The sequence below is a fragment of the Ochotona curzoniae genome, unplaced genomic scaffold, assembly GCF_017591425.1.
Source record: "Ochotona curzoniae isolate NIBS_2020 unplaced genomic scaffold, NIBS_Ocur_1.0 contig_1274, whole genome shotgun sequence".
Taxonomy (NCBI): domain Eukaryota; kingdom Metazoa; phylum Chordata; class Mammalia; order Lagomorpha; family Ochotonidae; genus Ochotona; species Ochotona curzoniae.
The window spans coordinates 34,193,513-34,217,248 of NW_024465023.1; the positions used below are offsets into that span (position 1 = coordinate 34,193,513).

The 23,736-nt window shown below is 37.1% G+C and overlaps 1 protein-coding gene across 2 annotated transcripts in view; it reads right to left on the reverse strand.

The window, feature by feature from the left end:
• Positions 1–2,268: 2,268 nt before the first annotated feature.
• HEPH (hephaestin) overlaps positions 2,269–23,736 on the reverse strand; it is a 71,456-nt gene continuing 49,988 nt past the window's right edge. The window contains exons 16-21 of one of the 2 annotated variants that reach the window (XM_041002307.1): positions 11,128–11,234; positions 10,296–10,521; positions 7,700–7,839; positions 6,439–6,601; positions 5,017–5,061; positions 2,269–2,586 (exon numbers count right to left, since the gene is read on the reverse strand). In XM_041002307.1, the coding sequence (XP_040858241.1) occupies positions 2,354–2,586; positions 5,017–5,061; positions 6,439–6,601; positions 7,700–7,839; positions 10,296–10,521; positions 11,128–11,234 (914 nt within the window). In that variant the 3' untranslated portion in view covers positions 2,269–2,353. Of the gene's footprint in view, positions 2,587–4,986; positions 5,062–6,438; positions 6,602–7,699; positions 7,840–10,295; positions 10,522–11,127; positions 11,235–23,736 lie in introns of both variants that reach the window. The other variant, XM_041002318.1, reaches the window with a different exon arrangement.

Genomic DNA, 23,736 nt, shown 5'->3' on the forward strand with positions numbered 1-23,736 from the left:
CTGGGTTTATTAATGTTTTAAAAAAATAGACTAGTCTATTACATTTTGTCTGAACTACAAGTTTAATTTACATTTTGGAAGCACCACTTTTCTAGTCCACTGCAGTTGGTAATGTGCAATCAACTGTAGGTGGGTACCAATGTGAGAATAAGGCAGGACACTATTTCTAGAGCGGTCCACAGATGGCAGTGTCTTAACTAGAGTGATCGCAATAGAAATGGCAACAATTGATTAGATTAAAGATGCCTGGAAGGCAAGATTCAATGAATGCTGATATTGAGAATTTCTAGCTTCAATAAGTGAATATATGCAGTGCTATTTAATGGTCAAAAATAACTCCTTACATCTCTACTTGAAGCTAATGTATCACCAAAATCAATCTCTTTCTGAAACACACAAGCTCTAAACTTCCTTTCCTGGACCTGTAGCAGGAATATATACTCAGAAAAAAATGTGCCATATCCTATCTACCAGGTCTAGTCTCCTAGATGCATGCAAATTATAGACATTAATTAAATGAAGTCTCCAAAAGTGCACTTAGTTTTCATTAACCTCCATATTAATATAGGCCAAAAGTGTTCTGCTGCTGTTAGGTTCATTGATGCTGCATCGATTAAATATTCTACTGACACTTGGATATCAAGCAATCTAACCCTTTCCACTCCCTCTTCCATTTCTGAGGTTTACAATGAAGCTGTCTTGATAGCCAGTGACTATTAACCCAAGATGAATTGCAGGTTCTGCTTGTGTTTCCCCTCCATCTTTCAACATTACATAGACAATGAAGACCAATTCTATGGAATCCTAAAGTTGATCTGCTAGGATTGCTAACAAGACAAGCAGGTTGCTGTGAAGACAGAGAAATTAAAATAAATAGGGGAAAGAAAGAAGGATAGGAAAGGTAAAATAGATGAGTACCTGAATCCCTACTCAGATTCCATGTGAGTGATCTTACATAAAATCAATATTAAGGATCTTTGTTCATTCAAACATAAAGGCATGGCATCCTAATATAACTGAGGCAAGTTAAATTCAAATGGAAACTAGGATGCTTTGTAAAGTGTAAAGTACTGTTCACTTAAGCTATAATCTTTATTCTCCCTAATGCCTTTTAAATTCTCCACTTGCTACATGGAATAGTATTAGATTCTACAGTCAGAGTGGCCCGTCTTACCTCACCACCATACTTCTCATCTGTCTTCTCTGTCCAATGTTTCATAGAGGCTCATATTTGCAAAAGACAAATGAAAGTTTCTGTAAACTACACAAACTACAGAGGTAATAACTATCTTATAAAGAGGTCCCCAATCAAGTACATTTCTCATATTCCAATAGCTATAAAAGGGTCCACTGGATATATGCCCACCTTTCCTTGTCTGGTCTCAGCATAATATCCCTCTCTGGAAAAATTCTCGGTATTCAATAAATACACCATCTATGAGATATCTCATTTTCCAGGACAGCACCTAACATGTTCACTTTGAGACTTCAGGTACCTTCTAAAACAAATCTGTAAGTTCCAAACAGACAGGCAGATCTCTAAGAGGATCTCTCACACTCCAAATGTTTTTTGTTTTAGTCACAGTCACACCTCCCAGAAACTGCAGGAAGCACCAAAATAATTTTTTAAATCAGCATTTTTTTTGTATTATAATAAGTAATTTAATGGAAAGTATCAGCTATCTAAAACATAGGCCACTTAATACTCCCTTCAATGTTGTTATATAGAATTTTACAAGACTGGTTTTCTGGAGAGCTAGCTACTCCAGTTTGTAGGCGCTCATGACAGTGACAACCCAACTGCTCACTCCTCCAAAGTACTTCACTGCCAATGAGAATCAAAACATAATTTGGATTCAAAATTCCCACCCGACTTCCAATTCCCATTCATGCCTATGTGCTTAGTTGCAGGTTTGGTTGTGGATTATCTTCATAGCTCACTCAGCCTCAGTTCAAAGTGAATTTGCCTAGGTTCTAGAAAGTAGCAGAAGGCCAACCAACGGGTTTTTCCACTGGTATATGCTTTCATAGAAGGATCAGCTTTTGAGCATCTGAAGTCCCTCCAGGTGTTGGGAAGTGATACAATCTAGCTGTTGAAATTCATGATGTAGGGTGCTAGGAAACTCATCCACTCCCAGGTGTCCAAGTGGAGCAAATAAACTAAAGACAAAGTGAATGCATAAAACTTCCATGCAAATAAATAAATGAAGAAACACACAGATACTTGGATTCGTTCCCTTCTGTGCTTCTTCACCAACCATATCACACTGACAGGGGGATTAGTTGCTAGCCCATGTTCTTTTTGGAGTGCATTGCAGATGTGCATACTGAGAATACTTCCAGGTTTCAGCTGCTATTGCTTGAGAGACAGAAGCTTGAAGCTGTCATCCAGAATAGATCTTCTATTGCGCCGTAGCTTTCTTTGACGACGCTGGTACCACACCACACCCGCAAGAATCAGAGCAATAACCAGCAGGATGAAACCTGTGGCAATCAAAACAGAGGCCAGCATCTCCATGTTCTTTACTGGTATCTGCATGCCCAGCATCTTCACTTTGAATTCCCCAATGTCTTTGAAAATCAGTGCTAAAATGAAAGAAGAGGAAAATGGGTGAATGAATTACCTGGTATAAATAGTACTGAGGAGTTCTATTTTTTATAATCATATCCTGGAAAAACAAATCCATTCAAGCAGGACAGTATACCTTTAACAATCCACAGGTTACAAAAAGAGAAAAAACATGTCCCAACTAGAAGAGTCCTTCAGAATCATTGAGATCACCATCTACCTATGGCAACAGCTAAGACTCAAAATGGGATGATCTTGGACACATTTCCTCAATTACAAAAGCTTGTGGTGCAGAAAAGAAATTTTAGATTTTTGTCTCCATAGTTATAGAGCATAGAACTGGAAACAAAACAGGAAGCATTAGAAATCAACTTGACCCATGCATCCAGCTTATTAGTGTTCTTTTTGAGTATTATATCCTAACACTAGCCTATCCAGTCTCTCACTTCTGTGGGTAGTTTTAACACTGATGTTACATAGACCCTTTTATGTGAAATATTTGATAGTATTAGTTCCTAGCATGCAAACTTATTTATACCCAGTTTCCCAACAATTCAAATTCCAAAGCCAGATATTCCAACCCTTTATAATCAGGCTCTAAACCTACCTTTCTAGTTTTATATGCTAATCTTCAGTTGCAGTAACTTTTTTTTTTTAATTGCTCATACAGGCAATTCTATTTCAGGCGACAAGGTCTTTCACTAAATACACTTTCTTCCTACTCTTAATCTTTCTAGCCCCAGCTTAAATGTTACATGTCCCTATAAAGTCTTCTTCAATTTGGTTTGAGAATGAGTGGCCCTTTCCTCTGGGTTCTCCAAATGCTTATTCTTTCCATTTCAACATTTTTTTTTTTAATCTTTAATCATGCGCTGAGTGAACAAACATACCACACACCTTGGTTTTATTTTTTATAAAATAGGTATACCTAGCACAGAGGCTTATTGCCAAGTAAAAGTGTTCATGCTTATAAAATATTTAGCATAACTACTGACAGATAATAAATGCACAGTAAATATTAGCTTCTAGTGTTATCGTTTTGGTAAAGCATGGAGCATGCAGCATAGCAATTATCATTCCTTTTTTAAACACCAAAAAAGTAGCAATTATGTCTTACTTGATTTGATGTATCTAGTATTTGACTCTTGTTTCATGAAAGTGTAATTGAATGAATGAATGATCTAGCAGAGCTGAGAGAAGCTGGGACAAAGCTCAAACAGAAGCTAAAACACATTTTGATTCTACATTTATATTCTACTACATACTCCTCTTGTTATGTTAGATGAATCACTTTCCATTTTTCAGCTCCTCACATGAAAAAATAACAAGCCACAGTAGTATATACTATATCGTTGTATATATTTTGTTGTTTTATATACATATTATGGGTATGTGTGTGTAAGAGAGAGTATGTATGCATGTATATGGTTATTGTACTATATGTTTTGGTATATTTGCCCCATTGTGGAAATATTGTAACAAATGAGAGCTAATAAGAAACGAATATTATATATACAAAGAAATATGCATGTACACTAAAGCATATTTGTGTGCATGGATATATGAACATATGTATGTCCATAAAATTCAGGCATATGAATATATACACATACATGTATATATAACACATATAAGGAATTACGGTGTGAAACTTCACTCATACAACTTCAGCTTACTCGTCTCCACCTACTCCAGGATATAACCTAGCCTCCTAAACAAAATTCCATAAGATAGCTATGCAGATCATTAATATTTTTTTCAAAGACACATTGGCAAATAAGATTTTTTCCAAACAGAAATAAAATTTTCCAGAGTAAACTGGTAACTCTAATATCCCTCTTAGCTCTCATAACATTGTGACTCTTCCCTAGTCAGGGACAAATGAGATGGAGAATAAAAGCACTATTTGAACTTAGCATCTTGAAGGGAAGAAATGTCTTGTTCCAAAGGTTCCACTGCTTGGTACTCCTTAGATGAAGAGAAAAGAGGCAGGGACAAAAAATAGTGTTTGAAGACCGTCTGGTGTTTGTTCTAGTCTCATACTATCCCTGTGGGGAATCCATGTCTGTGCTACAACTCTTTCATGCTCAACTCAGCACGACGTAGACTTTTCTCCCCACTCACACATTAGGTGGGTGGGCTAAGATAGCAGCCTACAACTGGAGATGAGACTGCTTTCTCCAATTTAGATTAGTGCTGGGAGACAGAGAGAATAAGCCTCCAAGGGAAAGCTGAATCTTAGTACTCCGGTTTCTGAAGTCTTCGAGAAATTTTAGAATTCCTCCTTCTAGTATTGTGGTGTACACCATTCAGTCATTTGAGTCCCATCCTGTGGAGTCCCATCTTGTGGAGGCGCACGCACACACACACACACACACACACACACACACACACACACACAGAGCACATATACCTGCCCCTTCCAGTCTGTGCATTATTTTGCTTACCTTTTTCAGTCTCTTCAGTGGTGCTACTGATAGTGCTTAAATGATCTGGAGAAATGCAAGAGATTAGTTCTGTTATTCTTCCTACCAATCAGCAGTTCCATGTTGGAAATCAGCATTGGTTAGTGGAAATTCTAAATAATACATTTATTTCAAAGAATAAAAACCCACACTACAGCAAGTTTTTTCAATGAATTCATAATGTACAATCATCTGTCTCTCTAAAGGTAAAGAGCAGAGTCCTATTCTCCACCTTGATCTGTTTGAACAACCAAATACATTTTCCTAAGCCTATAATCTTGCCCATATTTTGCATCCCTACTAAAATCACATATTTTCTCCTATGTCTTCTTGCTGTCCCCCCAAATTCTATAAGACTATTTGGAAGAGAATAATGTGTAGGGCTGGGTTTAGTTCAAGAAGTTTAAGGTAAGCTCCTTAACCCTTTAATGATCCAAGAGCTCAGATACACTGTATATCCATCATACTGAAGAGCTATTACTTGTTTCAAATATTTCCCTTGGTATTCCCTTCCCACATAAAAATGTAAGGAATGCATATTTTCCCACACTTGGTAGCAACACACTCTTGCATAAGTTGTAATAGAAGGACAGTAGTTCTCTAGTTTTAAACTTATTCCTAGAACAAAAAATCTGCCTGTTACAATTCTCACAAAACAAAAACAATTAAGGGACAACAATTAGGAGTTATTTCTCTGCTCTTAAAAATGCTCATTAAAATTAATCCTTGAAATTGCCTTTACTTTTGTCGTTGCAATACAGCGGAAAACAGTATAGGGCCCGGGGGGAGGTAGGTGAGAGTGGAAGGGGAAATCCCTGAGCCTAAGGAACTGTATCATGAAAAAGAAATAATTTATTTTTAAAAATTGTCTTTATTTCTAATTACTTTATCAAATAATTAATTACTTTTTAAATGTTCTTTAAGTGTTCTATAAAGTTAATTTATTTCAAAGGATATGAACCTGCACAAGGTTCAACACATGGAATATAAACAGACTTGGCCAACTTGTTGTACCTCAATGTGTCTCCAGGTTATGGGGAGAGGTGCGGGTGTCAAGTAAACAATGGAGGGTGAGTAACAACGATTATGGGAGTATGTAGAGGGTTAACTTCACCATATGTAATTTTAAGATCTGTTTTTTGTTTGTTTTTGTTTGTTTGTTTGTTTTTTTCAGCAGCTTGAAATTTGGTAAATTTGGATTAAGCCTTGACATGTAGGGAAGGAGCCACATACTTCATTTAAAAATGATTCAATTGAGGCTAGCGTGGTGGCATAGCAAGGTAATCCTCTGCCCTATGGGATGTCTCCAATACAAGAGTTACAAGAGATTTCTTTGCATTACTTAGTTCTTACAAGCCAGATAAAGTGTTAGAAGATGAGCCATCTTGGGGAAGTAGGCCTTACCTTTTTGAGACAAAACAGTGAAGAGTGTCTCCATGCCAGCATGTACATGGTCTGTCACATGGCAGTGTAGCAGCCATGTCCCAGGGTTGTTGGCTATCATCTCTACAACCTCAAAGGTGCCTGGGAACAGATCCACAACATCTGCCCTGTAGCTCCTTCCGTTCTACGACAAAGATTGTGGGTAGGAGAAAGAAAGCTCTTCTTAGAACTTATTAAAAAAAAAAAAACTAGAAAACTATGCTGTCCACATTAAGGAAGTGTGACTCCAAAATTCCTAGATTGGAGAGCAGCTTCAAATAATTTCATTCACATCTCAAGGAACCAACCACACAAAAAAATTTTCCTTCTACATTTTCATGAAGTGTTCCAAAGTAAGCCTAATTTCCAATTCCTTCAGAGGGATCAAAAACTAGTTTTTGTAATTTTCAGTAGCTTGAAATTTGGTAAATTTGGATTAAACCTTGACATGTACGGAAGGAGCCACATACTTCATTTAAAAATGATTCAATTGAGGCCAGCCAAGGTAATCCTCTGCCCTATGGGATGTCTCCAGCATCCCATATGGGCTCAGGTTTATATCCTGGCTGTTACACTTTTGATCTAGTTTTCTGCTCATGGCCTGGTAAGGCAGCAGAGGATGGCCCAAGTCCTTGGGACCCTGTATTCACATGAAGAGCTCCTGGCTTCCAGCTTTGGATCAGCTTAGCTCTGGACATTGCAGCTATTTGGGGAGTGAACCAGTGGATGGAATACTTTCTTTCTCTATCTCTCCCTCTCACTGTAAAATCTGAAAATAAATATTTTTGAATGATTAATTTTTCTGTCACCACTTTGATCAGAAATTCCACATCTCTGCTTCTCTGTTAATGTTTCCTGTGTGTCACCCTTTTCTTAAGCTTAACACTTCTTCAAAATCTGCACATGAGTATTTCCCATGCAGTTATTAAATTGAAGTTCTTAATGTAAATTAAGGACTTACAGAGATTCTGAAATGCCACTCTAAAGTTCCTTGCTCTTAGGTTCACTGTTCATTAAATTTCAACTCTTTAACTTAAACCTTATTATATTGATTCCTTTTATCTCCTTACCATGTAAATTACTCATTCTTGTCTACATCAGAAGTGACTGACACAGGAATTTACAACAAGCCTAGAATCCTCAGTTCAGTGCCTCAAATGGTATACTTCTAGTCTATTCCCTTCTTTCTCAGAAGGCTCTCCTTTTATCCTCCATGAGGGACACAGCTCTTTTTCCAACTCACCTGATAAAGGAAACTCTCAGCATGGAAGTGGACAGTGTGTATGTCAATATCTTGGCCCATGGCCAGCATGTACCAAGCCACTTGTTCTCCCTGGTACATGGTGAGACCTCTGAGATTGGCATAGAGTTTCCCATTGATGGCTGTAAAACATGAGAAAGTCTATTAAATCTTTTCTTTTGACTCTTCCTTACACTGACTTTAGTCCCCATAATCTTAGATAATAGCAACAGTCTCCCAAATTGCTCTCTATTTTGTCTGTCCCTATTCAATCTATTTTTTTCATCCTGATGTTATTAGAGTCATTGCTCTAAATAACTTTCATGACCATGTCACTCTGCTCCTTAAATATTTTAATATCTCCTTCCTGCCCCAAAGAGTAGGTCTATAAATCCTTAGCTTTGCCCTCAAAGTCTTTCAGAAGATACCCCAATCACTTTGCCAGGCTCATCTCCTGCTACACAACATGTCTATTCCAAAGGGGATAATTACTTCACCATTCTCCATATGGCCCCTGAATGTTTTTATGTCCTTATGTTCTTGGGCTTCTCTTCCAGAAACCCTGTTTCCTTTTCTCACATCTTCCCAAAGCCTAACCAACCTTTCACCCCCCACACACACCAAATAATACTTTGTTGATACTCTAGCTTCTATTCCACATCTCCCATTCCTTGCCAATCTTTCCATCCCTGAATTACTCAAGTACTGTCATTACTGAATTACTCAAATATTCAAGTACTTGTTCAATTGCAACTGCCTCCTACATTTGTCTTTTTCTGATATCTGAAAGCTCACATACCCAACCAGAAAACAGGTTCTTAGCAGAAAAGTGAATTTATTTACAATATACTATACCAACCTTGCATTTTTGGAGAACATATAGTAGACACCTTGACCTACGAATAAATGCTTAGAAAAGAGTGGCCACATTTGTGAAAAATAATAATGATATTAATGAATGGCTCTCATTATCTATCTCTTCCCAGTACGTGTCATATATTATCAAGACACAGAGCACTCACTGTCAGAGTAATTCACACTAATAGGACTTTTCCAGGACAGTTTCCCCTTGTTTCTCATGTTTTCACAGAGGAAAAGTAAATTCCACTTTATTCCTCAAGAGTATAAGCATAAAAGGAATATGTATCATTTCTGCATCTACTCTTGCCAAATTGTGAGCTTGAAAGTAAGTGCTAAATTTGCTTAATTCAGCCCCTTCTGGATTTTTTCTCTGAGCAGTAAGATCACAGAAAGGGATACGAATACAATATTTCATTGTGGGAAATACTTTGCATTTGCCAACAGAAACAGCTATTTTCTATCTATATCAATGGAAAAGTAGGAAAATATGTCTATGGAAAAGGAAGTATCAGCAAACCCATTTAGGTTGCAGAAATAAAATCAATTTTCTACTTAGTCTGCTCAGTAATAAAGCTCACATTTGTTCTTAAGCATCTCTCTTTTCCAGTTGGTTTAAGAAGCTGAATGGAAGGCAGGGGTACTATTTATATGACCCTCAAGATCCCAATAATATCTCCAGAGTTGGCAGTCAGAAACTGCTCAATAAATGCTTGCTCAATGGATGGGTAGATGGACCGATAACTGAAGAGTTTCAGTGAATGAACATATATATAAACAGATGAAGGTGGACAACAGCCAAAGCCCTGCATTAGCAAGATCTGACTGTGCCATCACTCCCTTTTTGTCCTGCGTCATTTATTTCTTTGATTTGACAGACGCTAAAAAGTTCACCCTTGTGAAGTCTGTGAATCATTTGTTCTAATGTGAATCACTCATCCCTCCATCAAGGGGAAATAGCTAAAATCTATGGACAATAAGGTACTACTTTGGAGTTCCATTAGAGTCATTATCAAAGCTGTGTCTCATTCTCAGATCAAAGAAATCTTGGACTAGAGGAGATGATGAGAGATCACTTGATGCATTCCACTGCACTTAAGCTCCCCCTCTTATTTGAGACTTTCTCTTGTTTTTGAAAAACTACACAGATCTCTAGAGCAAAGGAAGCCTTTGATGCACACTTTCCCTCCAAAATCCATTCAAGCACTAAAAAATCCTTCCTTGTATCTAACATAAACCCAATGTGCTACTCTCTGAAGCTCTACTCTCCAATTATTCCATCTCTAAACTAAAACTATTTTTTGAAAACATACTAAAAGACAAGTTTTCCTTCACCTTATCCATTAAGAAAGCAGATCCCAACTTCAGAGTGGCAGAGAAATAAGATAATATTGAAAGACTAAAATCAGAATTCTGCGAAACAGTGGCTGTAAGCAGCCAATTTATACATTAGAATTTTTCTGATGTCACCATGGCAACTTTAGTGCGAGATCCCTGCTTTCTGTACACTGGATCTAGTCTGGGAAAACTTGGTGTGTGTGTGTGTGTGTGTGTGTGTGTGTGTGTGTGTGTGTGTGTGTGTAACTGTAGCAAATAGCAAATATTTATTTCAATTCATCTCCATGCAACCTTCCCATCCTTTCTGAAATTATACTCCCTTAGCTCATAATGAGCCTATCAGATAGCCTCAAACAAATAGTGTGCATGCTCTTGGAAGAAGGATAAATTATTTTATACATACCATGCATTTTATTGCTCTCCAAGAAAATCTCATCCTGTAGATTAACATGCTCTGGCTCCTGGGGCCCATAAATTGCCATGTTCTCCTCCAGATACCAAGACTGGTTTTCATCAAAGATCAAAAATAGCAAGGCAAACTCCCTGTCCATATCACTTCGTGCTCCATGGGGATCCAAAATACCTTTTCGGCAGATGGTCAAAGGTCCCACAAGACCACTATACAAGTCCTGAATAAGGGAAAAAAGGAAAGAGAGAAAAGAAGGTGAAGCTGTTCTAAGGATCTTGTGCTGTCACATAAACCCACTGTGAAGTCAACATTTCATCAGCATATATTCCATTTATACCGTATCCTCATTTTTCCCACTGTGCTACTTAGATCCTTCTACCAACTGTTTTAGGGATAAATAATAAGTGCTGTTTAATCTATGTTTTGGTTAGGCTGAACTAGATCAAGTACTTATACAACCAGTGCATTTTTCATGTTTCCTTCTCTACCTGCACTGTGCTGCTCCCCTCGACCATGCCTACTTTATCCCATGGTAGTGCTAGTTTTCAATGCACAAAGCATCTTCTATCATGACTCCTCTTCAGCTTTTCTCTTGCTCAGTGAGACCATGCTTTGTAGAGGTGGGAAATGTATCTTACATTTATATCATCCAAAGTACCAAGTAAATGCCCCCAAAGCGGTAGGTACTCAATAAATGATTGCTGGTGGCTCATAGTACTTAAGTGGCTGAATAAACAAATGTCCAGGATGAGGAAACAAACCACTTTTTGCCAAGAAGTCAGCCCACTTCTAAGACCCATCTCCATGCAACCAATCTTGTCTTTACCTTAATGGGATCCACTGCAGAATAATAGATCCAGGAAACACAAGCAGAGTCATTGGGACCAGGGCCAGATCTCTCTGGAATGTTCCATTGGTAAGTCAGTACTTCACCTAGAAAGAGCAAAAAGTGACCTCTAGGAGGACTGATCAGAAATTCCTTTCACCTCCTGAAAGAGGCTTTGGTGGTTGAGTCCTAACACCTTTAAGATATTTCTCCATCATTCAATCATCAGTATTCATTTTAAACTTTGCTCTCCTTCCTTCTGAAACACATTCAAATCCTTTTCGACAATATCCATCGTTAAAGGCCAAGGTATAGTATTCTGGCAGAAGGAGCTCTCTCACAGTTCTCCATATTTACAAAATCCTCCTTTTGTAGTCTCTGTTTTAATCAACGTTTTCCTGTTGTTGCTTCTTCCTAAATGTAACTCTGTATCCACAAGACTCCGTATCCAGTTCTTTCTTTGTATACTGCCCCCCACCTCCAGAATCAGTTAGTCACCTTTAAGACATAAATTATGAACTATATATTAATTGAAACTCAAATGCCTAGTTCAGTCCTTACCTACAATACCTCACATTCAATTAGAAGCTGAACATATTTTAAATAGGACGTGTTAAATACAAAAATCATTGTGAACACAACTTCTTCCTTCGCAAACAACTCTACTCCTAGAAATTTCAATGATAGAGACAAGGAGATCACTCATCTGCTGGTTTACTTCCCAAATGCATCTAGCAACCAGCACTGGACTAAGTAAAACTATGAACCAAATCAGTTTTTTCACATGGATGGCACAAATCTAGTACCTGCTGCATTCGAGGTTGTGCATTAACAAAAAGCTGAAATTAGGAATAGAGCCATAATATGCAAATCCAGACCCAAATGCCTGCATCTAGTCTTCTTAATAACAATTTTATTTAGATATAATTGCAATGTCAGAGACACAACTCATTTTAGAGTATACAGTTCAATTTTTTCTAGTATTTTCACAAAATGTTATAATCATAACTTGGATCCATCTAAACACCTCATTACTATCACATACACACAGAGACACACATGCACATGCATACCATTTTTCTTCCCTCTAACACACCCATCCATGCCAAGGTGATCATCAGTATGCTTTCTGTCTCTATGTATTTTCCAACTTATTTATTTCATGTAAATTGTTAACTATTCAATGAATTGTCTTGTGTGACTCTACTTTTTTATTTAGCATAATATTCTCATTGTCCATCTGTATTTAAGCATATGTTAATACTTAACAGCTTTTACTGCCAAACAGTGTTTATTGCACGGACATAATGCATTTGATTCATCCATTTACTAATTCATGGGTATTTGAGTAATTTCAACTGTTGTGCGATTACAATTAATAATTCATCTACCAGCAATTGTATACAAGTTTAGTAGACATATGCTTTAATTTCTCTTGGATATATTACTGGGAGTGGAATTACTAAAGTCATAAGGTAACTCTACATTTGACCATTTGAGGAAATGCCAAAGTAGTTTGCAAAGTAGTTATGCCATATTGCATTCCTATCATCAACATGTGAGCATAACAATTTCTCAACATCTTTAGGAAAATCAATTATTTTCTGTTGCATAGAATTTTATTTTAGTAATTCAAATAGGTTCAAAATATTATAGCATCTTCGACTTCCATTTCTATTGTCTCAATAATATTTGCATAAAGTATTACTCCTCCTGCACTGGTTAGTCGTGGTACCTTTGCTGAAATTCAATTACCCATAAATATAGGAATTTCTGAATACTCAGATTTTACTCTCAAATTATATTTCTATTCTAATGCCAGTATCAAAGTTTGTTATGCTTTGTAACAGCTTTAGAAGTTGATAATTGTAAACTTTAAAAAAATTGCTTTGGTTACAGCATATTAATCTTTCCAAACCTTTCTTTGTTCATGTAATTGTTTTTAAAGCTTTATTTTAATTTTTTATTGGAAAGTCAAATATACAGAGAGGAGGAAAGAGAAAGAGGAGGAGCTGAGACACAGACATCTTCTGATGATGATTCACTCTCCAAGTGGCCACAATGGCCAAAACTAAGCCAATCCGAAGTCAGGAGCCAGAAGCTCTTCCAGGTCTCCCACGTGGGTGCAGGGTCCCAAGGCTTTCTGCCGTCCTCTACTGCTTTCCCAGGCCACAAGCAGGGAGCTGGATGGGAAGTGAAGCTTCTGGGATTAGAACCAGTGCCCATATGGGATCCCATCAGATGCTTTTCAGTGAGGACTTTTAGCCACTAGACTACTGCACTGGGTTCTCGTATAATTTTTTTGCTTCAAAAAATTTCTAAGATTTTCCCGATTTTCAAAGAGTAAACTCTCCACCAAGGCATCTAAGTTCTTCCCTTGACAAGTTAGTCCTGGTACATTTTTTCAGCCAGGTCTCTGATGCTTTCTACTTTTGCAAAATACACACTGGTCAAACATAATTATTTGCTCCTCTGTGGACAAACCTCATATTTCACAGCTCTGTACATTTGATTATGTTCTTCTCTTTGGCTTGACTCCCTTCCAACATTTCCATTGAACTCCAGACTCTTCTATTCAAATACCTCCTCAATACTTCCATTTGTCTAATTTCAATTCCAAATTCTACATATCAAAAACTTGTCTTCCAGGAGAATCAAGATGGCGATATAGCGTAAGGACACATTTAAACAGAGGGAGAAACTTTAGCCAGCATGAAGCACAGATAGCACATGCCAGGAAACAGGGAAGGACAAAACAGCAGCAGACACAGGAAAGCAGCGGACATAACAGTATGGTGTTGCAGTGACCAATACCCCAGTGGCATTCAGTGAGCAGTGATCTGAACTACACCAACAGGCAGAACCCCAGCAGCAACAAGGTGGGAAGGAGTATTCAGTGAAAGATCAGCAAGTGAACCCAGACAAAGAACTGCTCATCCTGCTGGTATGTTTGACTTGACCAGGAGCAGAAACACAGGAGCAGATTCCAGACGGGCAATGAGGGAACAGGGTGGATTTCACAGTCCAGTCTGCCCTGTAGAGCTAAATTGGATACCATTTTGCATGGGGAGGCAAAGGCTATGGGGATAGAACTGTGCATGCACTGAGCTGGGAGTGAATTCATCTCTGCCCCAGTGAACTGCAACAATATGGCATCCTATAGGTTTCACCCAAGATAGGTCCAGGTAGCCTGCAGACCGATGGTTAGCAAGTCAAGAACTATAGTAGCGGCACATCAGGTGCCATTTTGTACGCTGTGACAAAACTTGGGAGTGAATTCACTGAGTTCAGTGAATTGGGCACGCTGCCACCAAAATCAGCACCAACAACAACCTAGCTATATAGGACTCCCGGTGTGTCCTTAATCCTAGCAACGGCTCCAAAGGGAAGTAGGAAAATGGTTGTAAAGACAATGGTGCAACCACAGCCTGGTACCACAGGAACTGAAGAATAGTGAGCCAGGGGCTGGGACTAAAAAGACCATAGTGGAAATCCAACTTAAGAAGCCAGACCTGGAACTCGCTGGAAGGAGTGGCATAAGGGACTGCAAACAAAGAGCCATGTACCAACTGCAATAAGTAAAATCGAATTTTAGATCTGTGGGTTACACAGCTTAGAAACCTACCCCAAGGAGAAGATTCTGCTAACCAGAAGTACAATGACCAAGAGCAAAAGAGACAAAGGCACAATAAATATTCCTGAAGACTCCCCTACAAAGGAGCAAAAAGTCTTTGCCAACCTCAGAGTTAACACAGGAATACATTGAGAAAACGGGGGATACAGAATTTAAAATACTTGTGTAAAACTTCTTATCAACAATGAGAAGCACATAATACAAGAGTTCAAGGAATTGAAAGGATATGCCACAAAGGAAATGAATCAAATAAAAGCTGGTATATCAGAAATGAAGATTACAGTGGAGCAAAGTAAAAAAGTACAGTGGAGAGTCTCCAAAATAGAATAAAGGAAGCAAAAGAAAGAATCTCAAAATTGGAAGATATTTCCTGTCACCAGGGGGAAACAAAAAGCTGGAGACAGAGCTGCATGAAGCTGAAAAAATGTATTCAGGATGTGAAAGGCACCTTTAAAAGGCCAAATATAAGAGTTATGGGACTCTTAGAAGGTGCAGAAAGAGAAGCTAGAATTAAAAGTGTATTCAATGAAATAATGAGGGATAATTTCCCTAATTTAGGGAACGAACTGGGAAACAACATTCAGGAGGGGCACAGAACTCCCAACAGGGTTGACGAAAAGCGATCTTTATCATGACACATGATGATCAAATCTCTTCAATCAAACAAAAGAAATGATCTTTAAATGTGCCTATGAAAAAAACCAATTGACATATAAAGGAATGGTAGTTAAATTCACAGGAGACCTCTCATGGGAAACTCCACAAGCCAGAAGAGAATGGAACAGCATATTTCAGATGCTAAAAGCAAAAAATCGTTGGCCCAGGAAAACGTACCTTTGTCTTTGAAAATGAAATAAAATTTTTCCACAGTAAGGAAATGTTAAAACAATGTCTCTTCAAACTTGCCCTACAAATGATACTTAAAGATGGTCTCTTGACAGAGAAGAGGAATAGTACCCACTAAAACCATAGGCAACTGTGAATAAAATCCCAGTAAAATAACAACCCATTGCTAAAATGACAGAACGAAATCAACATCTATTTGTATTAACCCTGAATGTAAATGGCTTAAACACATCAATCAAACATCATAGATAAGTAGATTGAATTAAAAACCAAAACGCATCTGTTTGTTTCCTACAGGAGACATATCTCACCCACAAAGATCAGCAGAAACTATATCTCATGGATTTTGATAATTTTTTTTAGTTTCATCTCTGCAAAACTTTTTCATTAAATTCTTCACTGACTCACAAATCATACTGTAGCATTATTTTCTTCAAGAAGATTCCTGGTTTTCTTTTTCATTTCTTCAGTGACACATTAGTCATTCAGGAGCAGGTTATTTAACTTTATGGTGTTGTAAATTTCTATTTTTCTCTTCCTGTTATTGATTTTGTTTTGTGGCTTTTCATTGAAGGGGATGTATAGCAACTATGTAATGCAGACTATCATATCCAGATGTGAGGATACAATGCAGTATGCATCTCTACTTCCAGTCAAAGATGGACTCCCAATGAAACTGTTTACTATATCTTAATAGGATCCTGGACTCTGCCATTGTCCATGCCCACAATGATGGACATATGACTGTTTATGAAGAATTATACTGCAGTAACAATACAGGAGAACTCAGTGGGGAGGGGGGGATTGTGGCGGGATTAAGGGAAATCTCAGGGCCTGTGGAACTGTATTATAAAATGATTGATGATAATAATAAAGTATAAAAAACACATCTCCCCCAGACTGACTCTCATAGATATTACAATTGTTCCAGTTAATATTAGGAGTTATTCTTTGATTCTTCTCATTCCCTCATATTATGCATCCATAAAAAATCCACCTAAAATATGTACAGTAGCTAAATATTTCTATCCATTTTCACTACTACTTCTCTAATATAGGTGGTAGAAAAGTGGGATCATCGCTACCATGAATTATTTGCACTTGTGGTTCAAGTTTTTCTATAGTTCTCTTAATGTGGCTTACTCTTAGATAACAGTCACATATCATCCTATGTAAATTTCTCAGAGTACTTTGCTGACCCAGTCAAGCCTTCACTTGTATGTTCAGAATACCCTTGAAGTTCTCTATCTTACCAAAAATTTAAGAATTTAAAACATTCAAATTAAAAATAAGCAAACATTGAAGCAAGCGCATCTCTAAATGTTATATAAAATTGCCAAACATATTAAAAACATTTATCACCATCATTCACTGGGAAAATAAAAGTCAAAATTAAAAATGAGATACCATCACATACTCTAAAAATGGTTAAAAACAAAATAAAACACAATATATTGGAGATAATGTGTAACCTGACCACTTAAACATTTCTGAAAGGAATATAAGATGGAATGGGCATTTTTTAAGACAATCATTTTGCATAGAAATAAATATTATTTTGTTTTACTTTTTATGAACCATTTCAAATACCACTGTATATATACAGATTAGATGTGGCATGAAAAGACAAAACTTGAGAATTGAGAATAGATAGTCCACAATATAACTATGTTTTCATCAGTTCAACAAAATTGTTCTTGTGTAATCTCTGCTGTGAACTAAATTGTGCCTCCTTCAAAAAATATATACATTGATGTCTCAATCCATAGTATCTCAGAATGTGGCTTCAGTTGAAAATTCAGTCTTTACATCTATAATCAAGTTGTGTTAAGACCACTACCCCAAAATGAACATTTTATACCCTGGTGGTATCCCCAAAATTCCTCTTATTTTTCATCTAGGCACGTAAATACCTGCCTCTTTTCTTTTTATTCAATCTGTCTCTGAATGCAAGTTGGCTCCGGCCAATTTGAAATTCAGGTTTGATGGTAGCATGAATGTAACCGGCAATATCTGCCTACTCTTAAACTCACTGAAGATGCCAAATTTAACCTCATTTCTTATTTTGCTCTGAGCTGCTCCTTAAATGTGTCTCAAGCTGAGAAGACAACCATACAAAGTTTATGAATCATCTGTTGTAATGTCAAGAATTCATCTCCTCATCAAGGAAAAGTGTCTGAAACCTGAGCTGATGAGACACTTTGGGTCAGGCTTCATTAGAGTTATGCTACAGTTATGCTTTACTTGCACATCAAAGAATTTTTGTTAGTTCTTTGAAGTGTGAGAGGTTAATTAAAGCAGTTAGTTCTAACACAGATCCCCTCTGGCACTTCCAACACTGGACTGCCTTCAGTCTACAGTAACACACTCTAGTTTCGACGTTTGGAAACAAATTTCAAAACCAACCTGTGTAGCTGACCACCTACGTGCAGAAGTCTTGGACTGTGAAGGGTAGGGTAGGGGGATGGGACTCAGAACTTATTCTCATCCTCTGTGGTGTATGAAAGCTTAGATTACTCTTTCTTGTCTTTAAAAAACTGATTTTTATATGTATTTTGAAAATCAGAGTTACAGGGAGAGAAAAAAAAACAGGAAGAGAGATATATTCTACCCACTGATTCACTCCCCAGAAGGCCATAATGGCTAGCACTGGGCCAGGTGAAAGCCAGAGGCGAGAATCTTTATCCAGGTCTGACATTTCCCTTCAGGCCTTTTCATTCCTTTTTTTTCCCCCTCTATACCCGTCTCTTCTCATCTCTGATTAAGCAAAATCAACAAATATTGATAACTTACACACATAAAACTGTAACTGCAGACGAAAAGTCTAGGAAGAAACACACCAAGCTAATGAAATAGTTTACCCCAGGAAGGAGAACTGAGGTGGGACTAGAATCAAGTGTAACACTTCAGTCTTTTATAATTACAACACATTCATTGATTACTATTTTGATTAAAATGTTTTTTTTTTTAATATTTAGAAATAAGAAGGGTAGCACAATGAGTTAAGCTGCCACTTGTAGTGCTAGCATCTCATATAGGCAGTGATTCGAGTCCCAGCTGCTTCATTTCTGATCCATCTCCTTGCTAATGTGCCCTGGAAAGCAGCAGTTATGCCCAAGTACTTAGGCCCCTTCATCTGCATTGGAGACCTGTATGAAGCTTCTGGCTCCTGGCTTTACCTTGGTCTTTGTGGCTATTTAAAGAGTAAACCAACATATGGAAGAACTCTCTTTGTTTCTTTTCTCCTTTCTAACTTTTAAATAAACAAATCTTTGAAGCACACAGGCACACGCACACACACACGTAAATATGCTCACTGATGAATATTTCAGAAACTATGAGAACTACAAAAAATTAAAGATTAAAAATTAAAGATAATGTCATTATTCAGCAATTATAACTCTCAGTTTGCATGTAATGTATGTAGTATATATAGTGTACAGTGATTAGTAGACAGAAGCATAAGCAAATTGTCTTGTTTTATACAGTTGGAATATAGTTTTCATTGTTGGAGAAGCTGAGAAACACAGATATTTCCAATCTCTGGTTCACTCCCTAAATTCTCACAACAGGCAGGACCAGGTCAGGCTGAATTCAGGAAGCAGCATGATCATGCTCATGAGGAGGTTGAAGTGAAGCTGCACTAGAACTACAGAAAGAAGGAAAACTCTGGGGAGCAGCAACAACAGTACAAACGAGCAGCAGCGAGCAGAAACACCACCCATGAAGCCCACAGCTGGGATATGGAGGAGACACCTTCTGAGAGTGAGATGAGAATAGACTGTGGCAGCCTGTCCAACTGATGATATTGCCTCAGAAACAACCTTGAGAACCACACTAACTTTGAGTCCAACCTGGAGCCCTAGCAAGGGGCTGAATACCCACCTAATACCATGAAGGAAAAGCATATTCCTTTCTTTCCATCCCTCACAGATGCACCCAGAGATCAGCAAGAAGAAAATGCCATCTTAATGCCAATAGAGGTTGCAGCAGCTCTAACATGTACATGTCACAAGGGTATTTGACCACAGGGATAAATAGTCCCTTCTGACTTTTATTCTGGCTTGGAGGGGCGGCAGGGGACTGGGCACCCACTTAAGATTGTGGGGCGTTCCTATCCTCCCACCCCGTCACAGGCTCCATAGCTGAAACTGCCAAGGCTGAGAACCCACTGGCCCCTGGCTCTGGAATCAACTCTGCCCTTTCCAAAGTCAGCAAAAACTCATGTGCTGAGCCTCTGTACCCCTTGACTGTGAGAGCTTTGCATTCTATGACCATGCACAGCAGGACATGGGGTATTGCTGGGACCCTAGGCAATCATTGTGTCTGGCTTCAGAGGCTCAGACTCCCTGTAGGCCCAGGCTGGTCATTGCAGAGGGCTGCATACCCACATTGAACTGCACAGATCCTTTGTGCAATTCATGTACCTGTCATAGTGGAGGTAATAGCCACTGTTGGCTAACCCAGGACATTGATCTCCAAGGAAGAGAGTAAGTGAGGCTTTGTAAAAACAAATGTGATCATACTCTCCCCTCTACTGACAACTGAGATCTACCACAGCCAGCTTGGGTGTCACACCCAGACTGGCACAGGGTTCAGAATTCCCTGACCTCACCAAGCACACATATCAGCATGTACAGTAAAGGAATAGTCACTTCACCAATCTATAGATTGTTCAGAGATAAATGTCATCATAGGGAAAAAAAAAGATAAATGTTACCATAAATACCTAAAAATAAACATGCAAATATAAGAAGCAAGAACAAAGAAGACAGTATTACCCCACAAAATGAACATTACAACATTTGAATATTAGAATGTAAAAGCCAAGAGATTAATGAAAGGCTTGAAAATGAATTCAAAACAGTGATCATAAAATAACTCAGAGTGAGTTACAGATTCATGTGATAGAAAATCCATACATAACACAAATTTTTTTTCTGAGAGATTGAAATGTTAAAGAGAAATTAAACTGAAATATTAGAAATGAATAATTCAATACATCCAATAGAAAACACAATGGAACGCCTCAACAACAGAGTTGGTGAGGCAGAAGAAAGAAGGTAAAAGACAAATCTCTGAAAAATCTTCAAACAAAATTATTTCCATGAGATATGTATCACCCCAATTTTTAGAAAATAAGATGCAACAAAGAAATATCTCTGGTGAACATAGTTAGAAAAACAAATTCTCAACAAAATACTAGCTAATAGAATCCACGAACACATCAGAAAGATTCACCTGGATCAAGTGGGATTTATCTCTGGTATAAAGAGATGTTTCAATACATGCAAATCAATCAATTTAATACATCACATTAACAACATGAAGAATAAAAATATTATGATTATCTCAATATATATAGGGAAAGAATTTGATAAAATACATCATGCAATTATTAAAATCCTTAATTGAATTGGGTGTAAGAAGGAATATTTTTCAACACAATCAGCACGATTTATGATAAATTCACAATCAGCTTTATACTTAATGGGGAAAAGGTGGAAGCATTTCCACCAAGACAGGGAATGACATCAGGATGCGCACTTTTACTACCTGCTATTCAATATATTTGTGGCTGCTTTGTCCACAGCTGTTAGGCAAGAAAAAGACATCAAAGGTGTACAAATTGGAAGAGATGAAGTAAAACTACTCCTGTTTGTAGATGGCATGATTCTATATACAGAGAACCTAAAGACTTCACTAAGAGACTTTGAAAATCATAAGAGAGTTCAGTAAAGTTGAAGAATATATAATCAATCCACATCCACACGTAAATTAGCTATAAAAATGTTGAATACCTTGGAATAAAGTTAACTAACAAGGTGAAATGTCTCTATAATGAAAATTACAAAATATTAAATAAAGTCATAGAAGACACCAAAAAATTAAAAAAAAAAAAATCTTCCATGTTCATAGATGGGCAAAATTAGTATCTTAAAAATGTCCAAACTATTGAAAGCAATTTACAAAGTCATTGTGATTCAAATTAAAATACCAATAGCACACTTTTCGTAGCTAGAAAAATGATGCTAAGATTCATATGGAAACTTAAGACACCCTGAATGACTATAAAATCTTAAATAACAAATAGAAAACTGAAGACATCACAAAACCAGACTTAAAGACATACTAAAAGGCAGTTATAATCAAAACAGCCTTCAAAAGAGTTGTGATACTCCCTGTTTTTATTCTCACACCTCCTTTTCACTCTTTGGCCAATCCAGCCTTATTTCAACTCCTACAAGTCCACTGAGATAAATACTTTCTAACAGCTGTTTAAATATGCTAATTTCTGAAGAAAAACGGTAACTACTCTGGTGGGTATAAGTCTCTTGGAACTGTGGCTTTGAGTTTGTCATTGATTTTTTTTTAATTCTCAGTCAATTTTTTCAAATATTTCTCCTATTATATCTCTCTTTTTCTTCTGGAATTGTAATTTCCTGCATGTCAAAGATTTTTTATTATCCTACAGATCTTCAATGTTTTGTCCCATTTGTCCTTTTTTTTATTGCTTCAGTTTGGATAATTTTTGCTGATCTCTCTTCAGATTTACCAACAGCTTTCTCAGCTGTGTCAAGTTTACTGATGAGCCAATTAGAGACTGTATCTATTACTCTGATTTTAATTTGTAACATTTCCATTTGATTCTTTGTTATAGTTTTCATATCTCCATCCCCTTTTACATATTGTTCATCCTTCCTTAGGGCCTCAACATATTAATCATCGCTAATTTGAATTCCGGGGAAGTGAAGCAAGATGGTATCGAAGTAAGAGGCTTGGTGATCATCATCCCAGAGACACAGATTTATAGTTATGCACGCATCAAGTCACTTTCATAAGAACTACTGAAGCCACGTAAGAGACAACAGCATCTGGATGTCATATAACAACAAGATGCATTGAATAAACACAAAGCAAAAGTCCCCTATGCCCCTCCCCCTCTTAGCTCCAAATAAAACAGCATGAAGTATACAATCCTCTTTGAAATTGTGAGAGACATAATTAAGACCATGATAAAAAAAAGGCCACTTTTTTCTCTGTAACTCTGACTTTACAGCAAATAAATAATTTTAAAAAACACTAGGCGTAGACTTGCCATATGATTCAACAATCCCAACTATTGAGAGCATATTCAAAAGACATCTCCACATCATATAAAAAAGGCACCTGTATCACCATGTTTATAGCACTACACAATAGCCCAATCATGGAATTACACAAGGTGTCCATCATCAAATGGATGGATAATAAAAATGTGATATATTTATACCCAGTTGGATATGATGCAGCTACAAAAATGAATTACATTTTACTATTTCCATCAAAATAGATATGGCTGGAGGACATTATGTTGAGTGAAATAAGGCAGAAATAGAAAGATAAACACCACATGCTCTCCTTTATACATGGGAGCTAGAATGAAAAAGAGGATAAAAACCAAAAAATGAAAAATGTAAAAAAAGAAAATAACTTTGTATCAGTATTGCTGTAAATACAGTTTGGTCAAATGTTGTTTCAAATTTTTGTCAAACTAATAGTTCAGAATGTTAAGATATTGTAGTTTTACATAAAAATTTACTGTATGTGGGTAAAATGATCATGTTTCCATTTCATTATTGTTTACAGTCCTTGCCCATATTCCTGTTAAACTGGGATCTTTTAACTTTTTAGTTGTTAAACACTATTAAGTGAAGCATTAAGCCTTTGGTTATAATGCAAACTTAAATATATTTAAAATATAATTTGCATATATTAAATATTTACTTTAAACTATTAATCAAATCAATAAATAAAATATTAAATATATTAAAATATATCTGAAAACCGAAGAGAAAAAGAGAGAGAGGAAGGAGAGAGGGAGGAAGGAAAGAAGGAAAAAATAAAGCAGAGATGGAGGGAAGAAAGGAAAAAGGCTGGCAAGGAGCAGTGGAGAAGGGAACATACAGAATTGTGTCTATGAACTACAAGCACTCTATTCTTCTTGTATGAATATAACATTAACATGTGAATTGATGAGAATTGTGATATAGTAATTATCAAACAGTGGTCATGACCCTGAGAAGATAACATGTTAATGAAATATCTCTAAAAGGAATTTTAGAAATTAAATTTTAAGCCCCTAATAA